This window comes from Trichoplusia ni, chromosome 17 (assembly GCF_003590095.1).
Source record: "Trichoplusia ni isolate ovarian cell line Hi5 chromosome 17, tn1, whole genome shotgun sequence".
Classification (NCBI taxonomy): Eukaryota; Metazoa; Arthropoda; class Insecta; order Lepidoptera; family Noctuidae; genus Trichoplusia; species Trichoplusia ni.
Genome location: NC_039494.1, coordinates 562,675 through 579,126, shown reverse-complemented (window position 1 = coordinate 579,126; position 16,452 = coordinate 562,675). Strand labels below are relative to the sequence as shown.

Below are 16,452 nucleotides of genomic sequence, written 5' to 3'. Positions count from 1 at the left end.
TAATAATATTTTTGAAGACTATCATTGTACTTAAGTAACTTAAAACAGCTGTTTATGATTTGATGATCGTGTTGCAGGGTCATCCTAAGTACGAGTTCTCTTACCAAGTGAAGGACCCTCATACACATGACATCAAGTCCCAGCACGAGAAGCGCGACGGTCACCTCGTGCACGGCGAGTACAGCCTGCACCAGCCCGACGGCAGGGTCAGGACTGTCAAGTACCACGCCGACCACAAGACTGGGTAAGTTTATTTATTTAAGAGTTAACACTGAAAGACAGTTGTGTTGAAAACACATTATACAATATTTGTATATTCACAGATTCAACGCTGACGTCCATTACGAGGGTCATGCCACACACATCGTTCCTGAACACCACCACCACCACTGATCTTGTGATAAATGTTTGAACTTTTTTCATTGTTGATGTTATGTATTAGTTGAATAAAAAATAGAAAAATGTTTGTTCTGGTTTTTGTTAATTGAGTAAAATAGATGAATTTCTTGAACAGTCAAAACTATTTTTTTTTAATTTCTAAGTACGTTCCTAAGTTTTAGAGTGTTTGGAAAAAACGACTTTGCTATCACGTTGCCACTCCCAAACTCGAACCAAAACATCATCACAACAAGTCATCTTATTTATAGTTTTTTTACGTCCAAAGGTGGTGTGCCCTTACGATTGATAAAAACGGAACCTCCCGTGCAGATTTCTGTGGTGTGCGTTTCAATTAACTTCCACATCCCACAAGAGGGCTAGGCACTAATGAGATTAGGCCTTAGCGATAAGACCACCATAAAGTCCTTACACCTCACTCACAAAAGAATCCATGGTGTAAAATGTAAAATTCTATCTATCTATGGGCTTTAATTACTTTCTAGTCATAGTTTCTCCAGAATTGAAGACGTACGTTACAATAATATACAAAAAAATTGTATATTAATTGTATATTTTTACATCATACAGAACGCGAGACAGTAGTTCATAATATTTAAACATTAATTAGTATAACAATCATACGCAATAAGATTATGTCAGAAAAACTTGAAGTCGTTTCGAAATTCGTTTATTATTTTCAATGCGCAACACGCATATCGATCGTAACCAAACGATATAATATAGAAAACAGTGAAACTAAAACCTTGATGTGATTTTAAAGATAATATGTATAAAAGACATTAAGTTTAGAAGTTATGTATCAGTTCACTCAGTGACAGCTAACCAACAACAACAACATGTTCTTTAAGGTAGAACAATTCATAGATTTAAGGATTCAATAGCAGCTCCCAATATATTTTGGGAACAATCTCAACTAGAGTCTATTCTTCCAGGTATTTTGCGTGTTGGCTTTGGCAGTTGCCATAGTCTCCGGCCATGGATACTCGTCGCAGTACATCCACCGCCACGACGGCCACCACCAGCCTGTGCACCACGGACACCACCACGACTACTACGTGAGCCACGTCCTAACATTATGTGATACGTTGAGTAAACATAAGATTGCGGTTCTAAAGTGATTTTAACATTTGCAGACTCACCCCAAGTACGAGTTCGAGTACAAGGTGGAGGACTCGCACACCGGCGACCACAAGTCGCAGCACGAGCACCGCGACGGTGACGTCGTCAAGGGACACTACTCGCTGCACGAACCTGACGGCTCCGTCAGGGACGTGCACTACCACGCTGATCATCACTCCGGGTACGAGAATTTCTTACTGTGGGATCTATAAGACGAAAGGCTCTTCTGGATCATCTTTTGACCTATTGTTTTTATTTTTCAGTTTCCACGCGGACGTGAAGCACAGCGTACACCATGTCGTGCCTCATCATCATCATCATCATTACTGAAACAATCTGTTTAGTCAACCTGTTATATTGTTGTATCTATAAGCATTACTTTAATTTTACTGTTCAATAAATATATTATCAGATAAATAGCACTCTAATCTCTTTTCAATAAGAACATTCCCTCAATTTGGACAGCAGTTAGAAATTAATGTTTTTTCTATAAGTTCCAATGGAATATGTTGGTAGGCTGAACACATTTTATTAAAAACCCTGCCAATTGGAAGATTTTTTTTTGATAAATTAAATTAATATCTCATGTAGTAGACTCAAATAAAATTTAAAAAAAAGCATGTTAAAGACGTCGATAGCAGTCAGCAGCTGTCCGCGTTGTGGAGATTTATTTGTTAATTACCAAGGACCAAAGGCGATGTCATAAAGAAAAATCAACATAACAACGATAACATATTAAACTATACACTAAACTAAAACGTACACCTGTAATATACATGAAATAATTAAGCTTAACTTTAAAAAAAAAGATATAACTCAGATACAAATAAAAAAAAATGAATGAATGAGATCGTTTTGCGTTTCGTAACATATTTCAGTACTGATCTGCTTTTGCAATAAATGTACCTACTATCTACAATTAAATATCCTTTTAAGTCGGACCAATAGTTACTTTGATAAACGCGTCCAAACAAATAACCACTTCGGCTTTGTAATATTAGAATAGACTAAATAAATATTCACTTAAAATTATTTTTAACCTGTATTGCAAAATATTAAAAAAGTAACTTAAAATTACTAAAAATTAACTGACATGGACCGACTTAACCTCTTAAGACTTTTAACTATAATGGTGTCATCTTCAGAATTCACAGTGTAGAAAACGTTTATTTTTAATTGCCTTGAGAAGGAGACAACTATCTCCGACATGTTTAAGTCCATACCACGCGGTCATGTAAACAACGTGTGAAAGCTACTTTAAAGAAATGGTAATATTTACTTGTTTTATTTACACAAGGTCGCCAAATAAATTTGGTCAGGAACAGGTTATCTTGTACACAATACATTTATTCAGCCACAATTAAATTCGTATAAAAGGTAAATTAAGTTATAAAATCAACATACTCCTTCAGTCACTTAAACAGTGAACAATAACAATTAAAATATGGTGGCAAAAGTAAGTATCTGTGTACAAATAGATTTTGAATTAAAATCAAAATTTTCTTAATCCCAATATTCTTAATGGTTTCTATTTAACACAGATTGCTTCAGTCATTGCCCTCCTCGCCGTAGCGAGCGCGCGGCCGCAGTACCACCACGGTCATGGTCATGGGCACCACGGTCACGGACACGCAGTCTCCTCACAGAGCGTCGTGCTGCACCAGACGCAACACCACCCCGAACACCACGCCCACCACGAGGAACTCAGTGAACATCACCATGAGGAACAACACCACAATGATCACCATGAACACCAACACGGTCACGCCTCCTCATCACAGAGCCTCCGCCAGCACCACTCACATGGCACCGAGAAACACGTCGAGTACTATGTAAGATGATAGTACTAGTGAAAACTATTACAGTACTTAGTAATTAAACACGGTTGGTTATGATTTAATGATCGTGTTGCAGGGTCATCCTAAGTACGAGTTCTCTTACCAAGTGAAGGACCCTCACACATACGACATCAAGTCCCAGCACGAGACGCGTGACGGTCACATCGTGCACGGCGAGTACAGCCTGCACCAGCCCGACGGCAGGGTCAGGACTGTCAAGTACCATGCTGACCACAAGACTGGGTAAGTTTGAATAAATAACTTAGTGAGTTTTGTCTATAGTTACTACAAAGTATAATGACGTAGGCATTGCATGAATATTTCATAACAATCCTAATGTTTACAGATTCAATGCCGACGTCCACTACGAGGGTCACGCAACACACATCGTTCCTGAACACCACCGCCACCACTGATTTTCTCTGTGATATCGTTAGACGTTTGTTAAAGTTGCCAAATTTTTGTTACTAGAATAAATATTTATAACAAATAATTTTAACTTTTATTTCGGAGAAGTGCGTAACTTTGAGTGTACAAAGGTAACCGTTTAAAAAGATAAATCAACATTTAAAACGAAAACTGACAAATTCTAGTTATATTTGCGAGTTTCGTAAACACAGGATAAAAAAAAATTACACTCAAAACCATAACCCATATTTTTATGACGATTGGAGCCTAACCTCGATTTTAGTTTCATTTCTAGTTGTAATAGCGACTTCAGAAAATTCTGAAAAAGAGTATAGATTTCACTGTAAAGTGCCCTTTCTAGGCAATCCCGCCGGCCCTGCTGGCCCGCAAACGCTTAAAAGCGTTTAGATAAGTTCTTACCTCATAATCAAAATGCTTAGAATAATCACAATCTATTTCAACTCTTCAAGTGTTTTTAACAATGTGTTTTTGTAGCAATGTGATGTCACCAATCAACACACACGTTTCTCTGGAATTTTTGAATTTTCAAATTGGGTATCATAATCATTGACAGGTGATCACTATACCTGAGTTCAGAACGAGCTTCTTCTTGAGGTCTTTGTCGCCTTTGTGCGTGTTGACTGGCCTATTCCAGGTATACTCGTATGTGCACCAATTACTGAGTTATTGAACTTTAATCGTTTAATAACAGTTTATCAATACGTGTAACAATAACAATAGCTAACGATCGGTTAATAATGTGCGTAAAAGACATTATGAAGTTTAAAGTTCTTACAAAATAGTAATATTCATATCAGACGGAATAGAAAATAGTGAAATCAATATCCTTGAATGTGGTTTTGAGGATACTATATAACACTTGAGGTTTAGAAGTTATGTATCAGTTCACTCAGTGACGGCAAATCAACAACAACATACAACATGTATTTCAAGGTACAATAATTAGATTGTATGATTAACAATATCAATAACAATATTTTGGGAACAGTCTCAACTAAACTCTATACTTTTAGGTGTTTTGCATACTGGCTGTAGCGGTTGCCGTAGTCTCCGGCCACGGATACTCGTCGCAGTACATCCACCGCCATGACGGCCACCACCAGCTTGTGCACCACGGACACCAACACGACTACTACGTGAGTCACGTCCTAACATTATGTGATACGTTGAGTAAACATAAGATTGCGGTTCTAAAGTGATGTTAACATTTGCAGACTCACCCCAAGTACGAGTTCGAGTACAAGGTGGAGGACTCGCACACCGGCGACCACAAGTCGCAGCACGAGCACCGCGACGGTGACGTCGTCAAGGGACACTACTCGCTGCACGAACCTGACGGCTCCGTCAGGGACGTGCACTACCACGCTAATCATCATTCCGGGTAAGATAATGTCTCACTTTGGGAATTGTAAGACGAAGGTACTTACGAAGCATATATTGACCAATTGCTTTTTTTCAGTTTCCACGCGGACGTGAAGCACAGCGTACACCACGTCGTGCCTCATCACCATCATCATTACTGAAACCTATTTGTTTATACTGTGTTAAGTGTTTTTTAGTAATATATCAATTTTAAAAACAAAAGTCATGTTTCCTTTTATCGCTCCACTTTACCGAAAGTTATTTTTTATCACTAATAACTATGTATTTCTGAATACATTATTATAATACCTGCTTCATGACATTGATTAAGAATAGACTTTCTTTTGAAGTTGACTCAGTTTACTGTAACGAATAAGTGTTATGATATCAATTTTGTTTTGTTTTTTATAACATTTATTTTAGGTCTCATGAAAATAAATACGTTAAATTTTACAAATATTTTATGGTGAATAAAGTTGCCCTTCACATCATTTAATTTCAAGAAATATATTAGGAGATATTACTGTTTCAACGTAACTCTTACTAACAAAATAATTATTCTTGTTGTGCCATAGTGAAGCCGGTTGTCAACCGAGCAAAGTCGCGAGAAACAGCTACTTCATACATATACATACTCCTATGGTTTTTGGTGCTTGTAAGCACATATTACTAATGCAGGGTTATAATTGTTTTGTATTACAATCGAAATAAACTTGAATGAATTTAAATATGTACTGACTGAACAAGAAATATAAACTGATCCAATGCAAATCGCATAGGCTTAAGAAAAACATTTTTGCGACAAAATTTATCACCCAACAAAGTGGCCGTCCCGACAGTACTTAAACTCGATTTTCAGTTCATTTGGCAGTTCTACTACGATAACCCAATCTAATTTAAGTTGTTTAGGTTTAGGGTATAGCAACTGTCATAGCTGTCCAACGACGTATGTATTTTTAAAAGTTACGCCAAAGAGATAGAAAATATAGAAAAAAAATAGCTTTATGCTTTCAATTATTGCAAGTAATATCGAATTTACCTTCACTGCTTGCCTGCCCAAGTGGCCAGAACCCAAGCTCAGAAGTCGCTGGACGCTTTTTCCTGTGCATAGGGTTACAATTAGAGGCTACATGTTCCAAGAAAAACTTCCAGCGTTTGTATAATGGCGATGATTTGACCGCAAAGACCTCTTAGGCTATACTGAAATAATTATGAATCCGCCTCCCGAAATTTATAATAATAATTTAAACTTCGATTGTAAGATATGTGTACTGAAATCAGAAACATAATACCAATTTTTTTTTATCATTCCCATCAAACCGTAATTATTTACATCATTAATGATTTAGTTGTTTTATGGCTACAGTAAAATTTTGTATGTAGCTGATTGTCACATTATAATGTAGAGTAAATTCAAGGCTACTCTTACCGATCTTTATGTTACAATACTTCTCAAAATACTGGTTTGGTTACTTTTATACGAATGCTTTTGTTTTAAAAAACTGGATCACTGTGTGTAAATTTGTAATTGTACGGTATAAAAAGGCGAACTTAATATTTTTCATTATCATATTCCTTTATACTTTGCAGAAGTCACTTGTTATCTTATACAAAAACAAACATGTCTCTGAAGGTAAAAAAGCAGCCTTATTCATAATTAAAAGAAATTAAATTAAATGTACTCATATGTTTGTTTGTTAAATCCTCGAATTAGCCTAAATAACCTTACTGAATATATTCTAGGTGTTCCTGTTCGCCACCCTTCTCGCAGTGGTAGCCGCACAATACGGTCACCATCATGATCAACACCACGGTCACCAGCACGGTCACGCCTCCTCATCCCAAAGCCTCCACCAGCACCACTCACATGGAACCGAGAAACACGTCGAATACTACGTAAGAGGACGACCAGTTCTTGTCGGCTATTGTTATTTTTATAAATTCTTTGCTAATACTGACTTATGCAACAGGGTCATCCCAAATACGAGTTCGCCTATCATGTGTCGGATCCTCACACACACGACATCAAGTCCCAGCACGAGACGCGCGACGGCCATGTTGTGAAGGGAGAGTACAGCCTGCACCAGCCCGACGGCAGGGTCAGGACTGTTAAGTACCACGCCGACCACAAGACCGGGTAAGTCACCATATCATATAGTACTGAAAAATAAAAAGCTTACTCTTACATAACCTGTAGAGAACTGTGATGTCATACTCTGATTATAATAATTTTGCATTTCAGATTCAACGCCGACGTCCACTACGAGGGTCACGCTCAACACATCGTTCCTGAACACCACCATCATCATTGATTTTGTTGTGTTTTTGTGTTGTGTTGATAAATTGTTATTTATTATTGTTAAATATTAAAATTAAGATCAAAACTATTAGTTTTGTTTCGTTTATAGCATGTTAGACACTCTGGAAAGAGTATTATTTAACTGGTTACTGGTTACAAAAGTAAAACCAGTGTGGTTTATGGCTCCAATTTTCGGGAGACGCTGTGTTTTAAATTCAATTAAAATGTCCCTGTTTTAATATAGGAAGTACATAAAATGTAGGATTAAAATGTATTTTTATAAGTGTAAGCTTTCTGGATAAAACACTTGTCAAGACAAATCAAACAAGGCCCAACTCCACTGACAGCTTTCAGCTCAAAAATGTTTAACCTCAATCGGAAACCAGGAAGTATGACTAACATTTAAAGTAAATATCAGATAACAAACAAAGGGAATGAAGCTAAATAGCCTTAAGCCAAGCTAGGCCGTAAGATTTTAATGATCACTTGTAAAATAAACATTTTTTTTTCATAATACACAATATCCTATTTATCTTTTAGACATGAAACAGAAACGCGTTTCAGATGCGAAACAATAACGAAAAAAGTTTTTAGTAGCGTATAAGCGAATGACTCTTGACATGCAGATTAAAAAAAAAACTCGTTTTTAAGTTTTAGTACGTAATGTTATGCTGTTATGGACAATTACATTCACCTCACGTCGTAAAAATAAAACAGCTCACTCTTACGACATAATAATTGTCATAACGTTACACCCATAAGCAATTTAGCGTTCATTACAATTTTAAGTGAAATCAATATTACCTTGGTTATATTATTTTAATATCATAGGTATATAAGACTGAATTTTCTATTTTTATCTATCAGTTGATAACAACTACCAAACATATCATGTACTGCAAGGTAAGAATTAAAACCAAGTACCTAGTAACGTTTTAAAAAAAGTGTAATGCTTTTTTTTGTAATTTAAACTTAAAGATTGTTTTTTTTTCTCGAGTCCAAGCAGTCATAACTGCCAGTATGACGCGAAATGACCTACTGTCTTCTTTCAATGCCAAAATAAATAATTTATTTTGCAGGTAATCTGCGTGTTGGCTGTAGCGGTTGCCGTAGTCTCCAGCCATGGATACTCGTCGCAGTACATCCACCGCCACGACGGCCACCACCAGCCTGTGTACCACGGACACCACCACGACTACTACGTGAGTCACGTCCTAACATTATGTGATACGTTGAGTAAACATAAGATTGCGGTTCTAAAGTGATGTTAACATTTGCAGACTCACCCCAAGTACGAGTTCGAGTACAAGGTGGAGGACTCGCACACCGGCGACCACAAGTCGCAGCACGAGCACCGCGACGGTGACGTCGTCAAGGGACACTACTCGCTGCACGAACCTGACGGCTCCGTCAGGGACGTGCACTACCACGCTGATCATCACTCCGGGTACGATGAATTCTCATTGTGGGATCTATAAGACAAAACGGCACTTCTGGATCATGTTTTGACTTATTGTTTTTTTCTACAGTTTCCACGCGGACGTGAAGCACAGCGTACACCATGTCGTGCCTGATCATCATCATCACCATTACTGAAACGTATTAGTACCATACTTAACGTTAATTTGTGTTGCTCTGTTAAGTTTGTTCTAGTAATAAAGGAATTTGGAATACAAATAATAATGTTTTAATTAATGAAAATAAAACTGATGTCTAGTTTTTAACAGTTTAATATTCTAAGTAATAGGACGCAGTGGTAGACTTTGATTCCTCTTGCAACGTATTTTTCTTGACACAATTTGTTCTCATTTGTGATTTTTGAGAAAATTTAATATTACCCGCTACTTTCAGTTCTCTTACTTCACAACTAAAACTTTCTAAAATAAATATGTAATAAAAAAAATATTACTTTACTGTGGGGGTCATCGTAAAGTCACAAAAAATATTATAAAAATATAAGATGTTTTCATAAAACTACAAATCATAATTATTATGACAAATTGCTCAGGCTTTATTCTTGAAAAATAAAGATGTATTTATTGTATTGCAGAAGTGTGCAGGAAATTATTACTTAATTTTATAAGCTAATCTCCTCGCTAAGTTTAATTAATCTAAATACCGAACGTCCTATATGAGAATAAACATAGCATATTATGCATTAAATGTTAACCAATATCTTATTCATTTTGGGACATCATATGGCCGATGACGGGGGAAATTCAATAAGGGGCGGAACCCTCACGTTGAAGATAATGCAAGATACTTAAGAAATACGAATAGTGTCAAATTTAATCCAATTGTCATTTTTTCATTGGTAAATTGCGGAATTGGGGTCCTGAAAGCAGGAAACGACCGACCGCTCTTTCAGGCAGACTAAAGCATTTATCGCTCTGTCACCAGAATTACGAGATAACGCATGCGCTTAGATATCTGTTCAACCTTTTACATCAGAACCATAGGCCATAGGCCGGAAAACACGTTTCTGACAGTTTTGTTATGGAAAAAAGAATTGCTTTATTTATTTGGATTTCCTACAAGAATAACATAATACAAGCATACTTACATGTGTAGCATATTAAACAATATTCTATGCTTTCTTATTTATAGGAAATCACATCATGCGAAAGACATAGTCGAACACAATTAGAATTTCAATTAGAATTGAAATAAATTATAATAGGTAATGTCATTAAATTATAAAAGGTAACCAGTGGCCATGTGGTAAACAACTGGGTATTTAATGTTGTCCCGACCCAGCCATCGTAAAGTAAAGTGATATACCAAGCCACTTGTTATAAACGTATCCAAATGGGAACAGAAATATCTAATTTATTTCTTTCTGTGAAATCCTGCCCAATTTGTAAAAAAAAATGTGAAAAGTTTAACCCAAGACTCTACATGTGAAAGGGTAAGTGATTTATCCGATATCGTATATAATAACATGTATTAAATTAAAACAGGTTTAGTTTTGCTTAATTTCAAGTGCTATAGTTAAAACTGGATTTAAAACCCGATATCGTCAAATTTTGCATATAAAATGTCATGCTTTGTTCTTTATTTTATCAGTTATAGTTTGTCTCCAGCCCCGCTATATTCAAATATTCAACAATCATGTCTCTCAAGGTAGCTATGGGTGGCTAGTACCATTTCAGGTGTTTCAAAATTGTTAAGAAAAGATAAAATAAACCAAGGATTTTCTTCAAAATATTTTTCATTTTTAATTTTGTCTAGGTCTTTTGTTTTGCCACCCTTCTCGCCGTAGTCGCAGCACAACACGGTCATCACCACGACCACCACCACAGTCACGCCTCCTCATCACAGAGCCTCCACCAGCACCACTCACATGGGACTGAGAAACATGTCGTGTACTATGTAAGATGATCAGTTCTTGTCAGATATAGCATTTTTTTAATTCGTCGCTAAATGTTGGTTTTTGGTACAGGGTCATCCTAAGTACGAGTTCTCTTACCAAGTAAAGGACCCCCACACACACGACATTAAGTCCCAGCACGAGACACGCGACGGCCATGTTGTCAAGGGCGAGTACAGCCTACACCAGCCCGACGGCAGGGTCAGGACTGTCAAGTACCACGCTGACCACAAGACCGGGTAAGTAAGATTTGCTTATGGATGTAGGAAAAAATGCATTTCAAAAATTAAATAATCTTTATTTTGATAGGTTTAACGCCGACGTACACTACGAGGGTCACGCCACACATGCTGTTCCTAAACATCACCACCATCATTGATGCAGTGATACCTACGACTGATTGTTGATATTTGTTACTTAATGTGATACTCCAATAAATTAAGACTTAAATTCGAAACCTTTCTTTCTCCCCTATTTATCGATCTGTGTTCAGCCAGTAAAGACTAAAGACTGCGGTCGGCACAGTCTCACTCGCTGATCTGAGCACATCCAAATACCAAAGTAATTGAGGGTTCAGAAGTAAACAACATGAAAAACCTTTTACTTACTACTTTGCTATCACTTACCCATGCTTGCGTGTTTTGCAAAGTCGGGGAGTGGTTGAAAAAAAAACTAGATTGGTACCATCAATACGTATTAGAACGCTTTAATAACATTTTTATATTATACACTGTGTTCACTACAACTTATTGTACATGAATGGCTGTGAAACATAGTAAGACCCCATAGTAACCCGAACAGATTAGAACATATTAATAACTTTCAATATGTGGTAGGTGGAGAAAGATTGAAAGGATTGCTTCGACGTAAGGTATAATAAATTGGAAGCGTTACTGCATCTAAAAGAGGACAGGCACTCGTCGTAGAGAAGACTAGAAAATGGCAAAGGAAAAATTAATGTTCTTTGAGTGGTCGCGACAACTTGCACTACACGAGGGATAACACAATAAATTTAAGGCCAAAGAGAAATTAAAAATCCAAAGTCTCAATTTTGTTCAGTAAGTAAAGGAAACGGTTGCAATCGAGCCGAGCAAGAAAATACTGAGCGTTCGTTCTGTCGAAAACAGAAAAGCTGTTTAATTACAAATATAGCAAAAGATGAAGATTGCTTGGTTTGATTTTCGCGTAAGACAAGGACGGATTTTAAATCCAAATCAAAAGAATGCGAACTGACTGTATGTAGATCCGCATGAACGTCTAAAAAATGTTCTGTGGAATGGATTTGGGGTACGCTGTAATGTACGAACACTACTCAGTTTTAATTGGGCATTCCGTGTTATCCTTACCTAAATAGTGTTGCAGTAGTGTTGTAGCTAGATCTGCAAAACGGGACAATATTTTATTTCGCTCAATGTCAACGTCAATCCTTCGTGAGTTGTTCCTCTCGCGTACCTCTTCTAACGCGAGGCGTCGCTTTTCTATGTTTAAAAATTCGCTAGTACTTCGGTCGAAGGGAATCTGCACTACTCTTCGACGAGGTCTTGTCATCAGGCGAGGCACTGAGTTAGCCAATGTTTGCCCTCGTCTGTTTGTCATCGATCTTGTGGTAACGGTAGGATCGTTGGTATGATCGTATACCTGCTCCTGGCTGTAGAATTGCTGAGACTGCTCGTGATCTGAGTATGACTGGGCCTGGTCACGACTCGTGGATTGCTGGGCTTGCTCACGGCTGACGGATGGAGGCGTGTTTGGGGTTATATGCTCCGGTGACGGTATAGGTGATGATTGCGACCCTGTAATATTGAAGGCAATATTAATTAATCAGCTACTTGCTTAGCCGATGTCAATAAGAATAGTTGTTAAGTTATTATTTTTAAATTACCCTCATCGTCCGGAATTTGCCTCCTAATGTTGATCAGTGATGAACTCTGAAATTTCAAAATATAGCTACTTAAAATAAATAACAATATCATAAGTTTAGTATAAAAGTCAAATTTATAGCAAGCATTTCAGAAAGAGATCACCCAAAACCATAGAAATCTAAATAACATTTGTTATTTAGATTTCTATGCCTAAAACCAAAATTAGCTATAATATAATATAATATATCCTGGGACAACTCACACACGGTTATCTGATCCCAAGCTAAGCAGAGCTTGTGTTATGGTAACCAGACAACTGATAAACTTACTTATATATTTCTAAATACATACATAATATAGATAAATTACACCCAGACACAGAACAAATGATCGTGCTCATCACACAAACATTTGTTCTGAGTGGGAATCGAACCCACGACCTCCGGTATAGCAGTCAGGGTCACTCACCACTAGACCAACAGGCCAGTCTATGCACAAAAGATCCTCGTGTGAAGTCATTACTTACATTATATTGTTGATCATCAACACTGTATTGACCTTCAGCTGATACTGCACCCATAATCACCAGCAACCGTTCCTCAAAATCAGTCAGAAAAAGTTTGGATCTTGGACCAACGCTTTTATTCTCGTTTCGGTGACGATGTATTGTAAGAGCTTTCTTTTTTGTCTTAGATTTCCAATCCGCCCACACCTGTTTAAGTAAATAGTATATAAGCGTGTGTGAAGGGGTATCAAGCATATATAAAAATACTGTAAACCATACTTTTTTCCATTTGTCAGGAGTCTTCTGAACACCACCAGCAACAGAATTCAATATGTTCGTCGCTTTTCGCCACAAACGATACACTCTTACTCGTCCCTGATCATCCGGTTGAATTCGGGTGATGTCACCATGACTAAAATATAAAAAATCATCAATTGTTTTGTAAATTTCATCACTCATTTATATTTCGCTTACTTAATAGGTTGGACAATAACTACCACTGACACCGACTACTAAATAAATACCTTTCCATAAACTCCAAAAGGGTCTTGAATTGTTGGCCACTAGCTCGTGCTCTTGGTTCCATTTTTTCTAGAAAGACATTATTATAAATGAATAAGGTGTAGACTTAAATCAACGGAATAATTTACAAAAAAAAATCAGTTAGTAAGTTCATTTTATTAAGAAAAATAAATGTACAATATTCGATGTATCGTGTTTGCTGAACAGAGAGCCTATGAGGGTTAAATATAATTGTAGTTGTAAATTAGAGACGCCACGTGCTCTACTCCTTATAGTGCACTGTCAGTTGTCACGTTTGGCAATATCGTTTGTTTGATACGAGACTGTGGCTGGTGCTTGTTTAATTATACACGCGATAGCATAGTAAGCAAAAAAAGAATCTGCCGTTTCTCGCATTCATTCTTCGTCAAATATTGTGAGATCTTTTGTGAAGGCACGTCGTGTATTCCAGGTCCTTGTTAAACGTCAATCAACAAAAGAATGAAATATATTCATTGCGGTGACGTGTTCTGTTTGACATACGTCAGTTTTCTTGTATTTGTAAGAGGCTTCGAGAATTAAGGGTGCAGCTGACTCTTTTAGTGGAGTTATGAGCTTGTTTTTGAGCAAAGTTTATATTTTTAAAAATATCTCTGAATATTTTGGAGTTGCTCTATAACTTGTTTAATGGATGGATAGTTATTTTTGTTACAGCGCCAGTTTCCCCTCTTGTTCTTCTTACTGGTCTCAAGTTGCAGAACAATTCCAAATAAAATTGGCTTGATTGTTTCTCTGAAGTATAAAATATTTTGCTAGGTGACAGAAAATTCCTTAATCTTTAAGGTTTATCCTCCAGTCGCACATTTAAAGATCTTCATGGCTCGACTAAGTTTTTCGACGATCTCAATACCCTTATTGTTCCACTATTTTCGCATCCGGGGCGCTGCATTTCAATCATTTCAATTTCAACCATTTATATCAGCTGTTTATTTCAGGATTAGAGATGAAGTGTCTCTAAGCGTAGGTGTGCAGTTTTACGTTAACGTGCTCAAGCGCTTAGAATAAATTTATAGCAAACACAAAAATGCACAATTGCTAGTAGCTATGGCGCAGGCGCTGATTAAACGTCGAGTCAGGCGATGACGTAGTCGCACGGCACGGCAGTTGGCGAAGTAGTGGGGCGCGCTGAGCGCGGCCGCTAGTTTTGATGGCAGAGTTCACTAACCTCGGTAGCGCGGCGCAGAGTGCCCTGACTGCGAATCACGGAGTCCCGGGTTCGATTCTGGGTGGGGTCACTAATGATGTGACATACAGAATTAGTTTCGTCTCCTTCTAGTCCGTCCCAATAGGCGGGATTAGTCCATTTAAACACTGTAGGAGGAAGTGAGAAATGTCGCCAACGCCAAGTAGCCAATCACAAATAAAAATGGGGAATATCCAACTAAAGTCACAATACGCGTCCACACCGTTACGAGTCGCACGACGGAATGTTAGGATGACATGTTACCAGCAAAGGAGATTGACAGACGTTGAGTGAACTAAGAAATATTAAGAAGCAATTTTAGAAACAAAAATTTCGAAATAAAATTTAAATGTGAATCATTCTTCTATATTTACTGCTGCAAATTAATTTTTTAAACTGATGTATTTTTAATAATAAAATATTTGTTGATATTTAAAATAAAAAAATAAATTTGTAATAAGTACCCATAATAATATTATAAAAAACACTGTCAAATCATAATTTTATATATTTTTAGTGTTCAATGGATTAGTTTGTCTCACAAAACAAAACTGACAAACAATATTAGTTCAACAATTAAAGTTAACATTTGGGGACATACTTGAAATAATATTAGCCACGAGGCGCACTGGGTGATTTTTTAATGTTGCCTACTAGTAATAGTTTTAAAAAAGTACGGGCAGCGAGAAGCATTCTATGAAAAAAAAAATACTTACGTCTTTCTATTAAGGAAACCTCGCGATTGAACAAAAATAAAACGAAAGAAACGAAAAAAATGTAGTTATTGTGAAGCACAACGTACTCTAAACTTAACAGACAGAGAGTTTTGTGACAAAAGGTAACACTACACACTTTATCAACTTCACAGTTTACTAGTTCAATATTCTTATAATTGATTTTAAGAAAACTTTCTTAAACAATGTTATCGACTTATTTTAATAAATAATTAAACTTGTCGTTCGTCAAGAAGTGTTTATCTATTAAACATTGCTTCACGAATAGCGATAGCGACCGTAGAAATGGAATCGATACGGAGAATTGCCCGCCGAGTTGACGCATGCGCGGTAATAATAACGGCTCAACCTCGGAGAATAAAAAAATGGACGCGGCAAACATTACAAAAACCAAAACGTATTCAGTAAGTATTTAATCTATCTACTTGTAATTATTGAATTAAAAAATGATTTTATTTGAGATAATTTATACCTATAAATAAATATTAATTGCACAAAAATGTTCACCTTTACTCGTATTTAGAACATAAATAGAATTAAATAACAGTAATCGATTCGTAATCGCTAGAAACAAAAGTAGTATCTGTCAACTGAAAATAATTTATTTTTTTAATATTTGTAATGTCATCTACAAGAGAAATAAAAAAACTTTTTACGTTTTATAATTATGTATACAATTGCACACTAGATGGCGCTGCTACCATTTCTTACTTCACGAAGATAACCACGTTGGAATTCTACAACATGACTGTCATTGCGAAAAGTATGTTTATGTAACCGAAGCACAGACT

General features: G+C 36.7%; 5 protein-coding genes across 5 annotated transcripts; 4 read left to right on the top strand and 1 right to left on the bottom strand.

The window, feature by feature from the left end:
• Positions 1-47: 47 nt before the first annotated feature.
• LOC113502657 (histidine-rich glycoprotein-like) lies at positions 48-5,369 on the top strand. Its single transcript, XM_026884310.1, has 12 exons — positions 48-244; positions 324-406; positions 1,332-1,454; positions 1,533-1,699; positions 1,782-1,836; positions 3,060-3,350; positions 3,433-3,599; positions 3,703-3,733; positions 4,339-4,419; positions 4,799-4,921; positions 4,991-5,166; positions 5,245-5,369. The coding sequence occupies exons 1-12, from the start codon at positions 127-129 to the stop codon at positions 5,306-5,308; spliced, it is 1,479 nt and encodes a 492-aa protein (XP_026740111.1). The 5' UTR covers positions 48-126; the 3' UTR covers positions 5,309-5,369.
• Positions 5,370-6,768: 1,399 nt separating this feature from the next.
• LOC113502656 (cuticle protein 19-like) lies at positions 6,769-7,459 on the top strand. Its single transcript, XM_026884309.1, has 4 exons — positions 6,769-6,780; positions 6,891-7,043; positions 7,118-7,284; positions 7,390-7,459. The coding sequence occupies exons 1-4, from the start codon at positions 6,769-6,771 to the stop codon at positions 7,457-7,459; spliced, it is 402 nt and encodes a 133-aa protein (XP_026740110.1).
• An 878-nt stretch (positions 7,460-8,337) lies between these two features.
• LOC113502655 (cuticle protein 7-like) lies at positions 8,338-9,042 on the top strand. The gene is made up of 4 exons (XM_026884308.1): positions 8,338-8,349; positions 8,526-8,648; positions 8,727-8,893; positions 8,976-9,042. The coding sequence occupies exons 1-4, from the start codon at positions 8,338-8,340 to the stop codon at positions 9,040-9,042; spliced, it is 369 nt and encodes a 122-aa protein (XP_026740109.1).
• A 1,515-nt stretch (positions 9,043-10,557) lies between these two features.
• On the top strand, positions 10,558-11,195 carry LOC113502654 (cuticle protein 19-like). Its single transcript, XM_026884307.1, has 4 exons — positions 10,558-10,569; positions 10,678-10,818; positions 10,889-11,055; positions 11,126-11,195. The coding sequence occupies exons 1-4, from the start codon at positions 10,558-10,560 to the stop codon at positions 11,193-11,195; spliced, it is 390 nt and encodes a 129-aa protein (XP_026740108.1).
• Positions 11,196-11,497: 302 nt separating this feature from the next.
• Positions 11,498-15,302, bottom strand: LOC113502356. The gene is made up of 6 exons (XM_026883901.1): positions 14,910-15,302; positions 13,708-13,774; positions 13,463-13,595; positions 13,205-13,390; positions 12,699-12,744; positions 11,498-12,609 (listed from the first exon to the last, which is right to left on the bottom strand). Exons 2-6 carry the CDS (start codon positions 13,767-13,769, stop codon positions 12,125-12,127), a joined length of 912 nt encoding a protein of 303 aa, XP_026739702.1. The 5' UTR covers positions 13,770-13,774; positions 14,910-15,302; the 3' UTR covers positions 11,498-12,124.
• Positions 15,303-16,452: the final 1,150 nt, after the last annotated feature.

What these genes read in the sequence shown, in the direction of transcription:
- LOC113502654 (XM_026884307.1), top strand. An exon ending in AGAAACATGTCGTGTACTAT is followed by an intron (nt 10,819 to 10,888) that starts GTAAGATGATCA and finishes TTTTTGGTACAG; the next exon opens with GGTCATCCTAAGTACGAGTT. An exon ending in CACGCTGACCACAAGACCGG is followed by an intron (nt 11,056 to 11,125) that starts GTAAGTAAGATT and finishes TTATTTTGATAG; the next exon opens with GTTTAACGCCGACGTACACT.
- LOC113502656 (XM_026884309.1), top strand. An exon ending in AGAAACACGTCGAATACTAC is followed by an intron (nt 7,044 to 7,117) that starts GTAAGAGGACGA and finishes CTTATGCAACAG; the next exon opens with GGTCATCCCAAATACGAGTT. An exon ending in CACGCCGACCACAAGACCGG is followed by an intron (nt 7,285 to 7,389) that starts GTAAGTCACCAT and finishes TTTGCATTTCAG; the next exon opens with ATTCAACGCCGACGTCCACT.
- LOC113502655 (XM_026884308.1), top strand. An exon ending in GACACCACCACGACTACTAC is followed by an intron (nt 8,649 to 8,726) that starts GTGAGTCACGTC and finishes TAACATTTGCAG; the next exon opens with ACTCACCCCAAGTACGAGTT. An exon ending in CACGCTGATCATCACTCCGG is followed by an intron (nt 8,894 to 8,975) that starts GTACGATGAATT and finishes TTTTTTCTACAG; the next exon opens with TTTCCACGCGGACGTGAAGC.
- LOC113502657 (XM_026884310.1), top strand. Translation starts at nt 127, where the DNA reads ATGACATCAAGTCCCAGCACGAGAAGCGCGACGGTCACCTCGTGCACG. An exon ending in CATGCTGACCACAAGACTGG is followed by an intron (nt 3,600 to 3,702) that starts GTAAGTTTGAAT and finishes TAATGTTTACAG; the next exon opens with ATTCAATGCCGACGTCCACT. An exon ending in GACACCAACACGACTACTAC is followed by an intron (nt 4,922 to 4,990) that starts GTGAGTCACGTC and finishes AAGTGATGTTAA; the next exon opens with CATTTGCAGACTCACCCCAA.
- LOC113502356 (XM_026883901.1), bottom strand. Translation starts at nt 13,769, where the DNA reads ATGGAACCAAGAGCACGAGCTAGTGGCCAACAATTCAAGACCCTTTTG. An exon ending in TTGATGATCAACAATATAAT is followed by an intron (nt 12,745 to 13,204) that starts GTAAGTAATGAC and finishes TTGAAATTTCAG; the next exon opens with AGTTCATCACTGATCAACAT. An exon ending in GCAAATTCCGGACGATGAGG is followed by an intron (nt 12,610 to 12,698) that starts GTAATTTAAAAA and finishes TCAATATTACAG; the next exon opens with GGTCGCAATCATCACCTATA.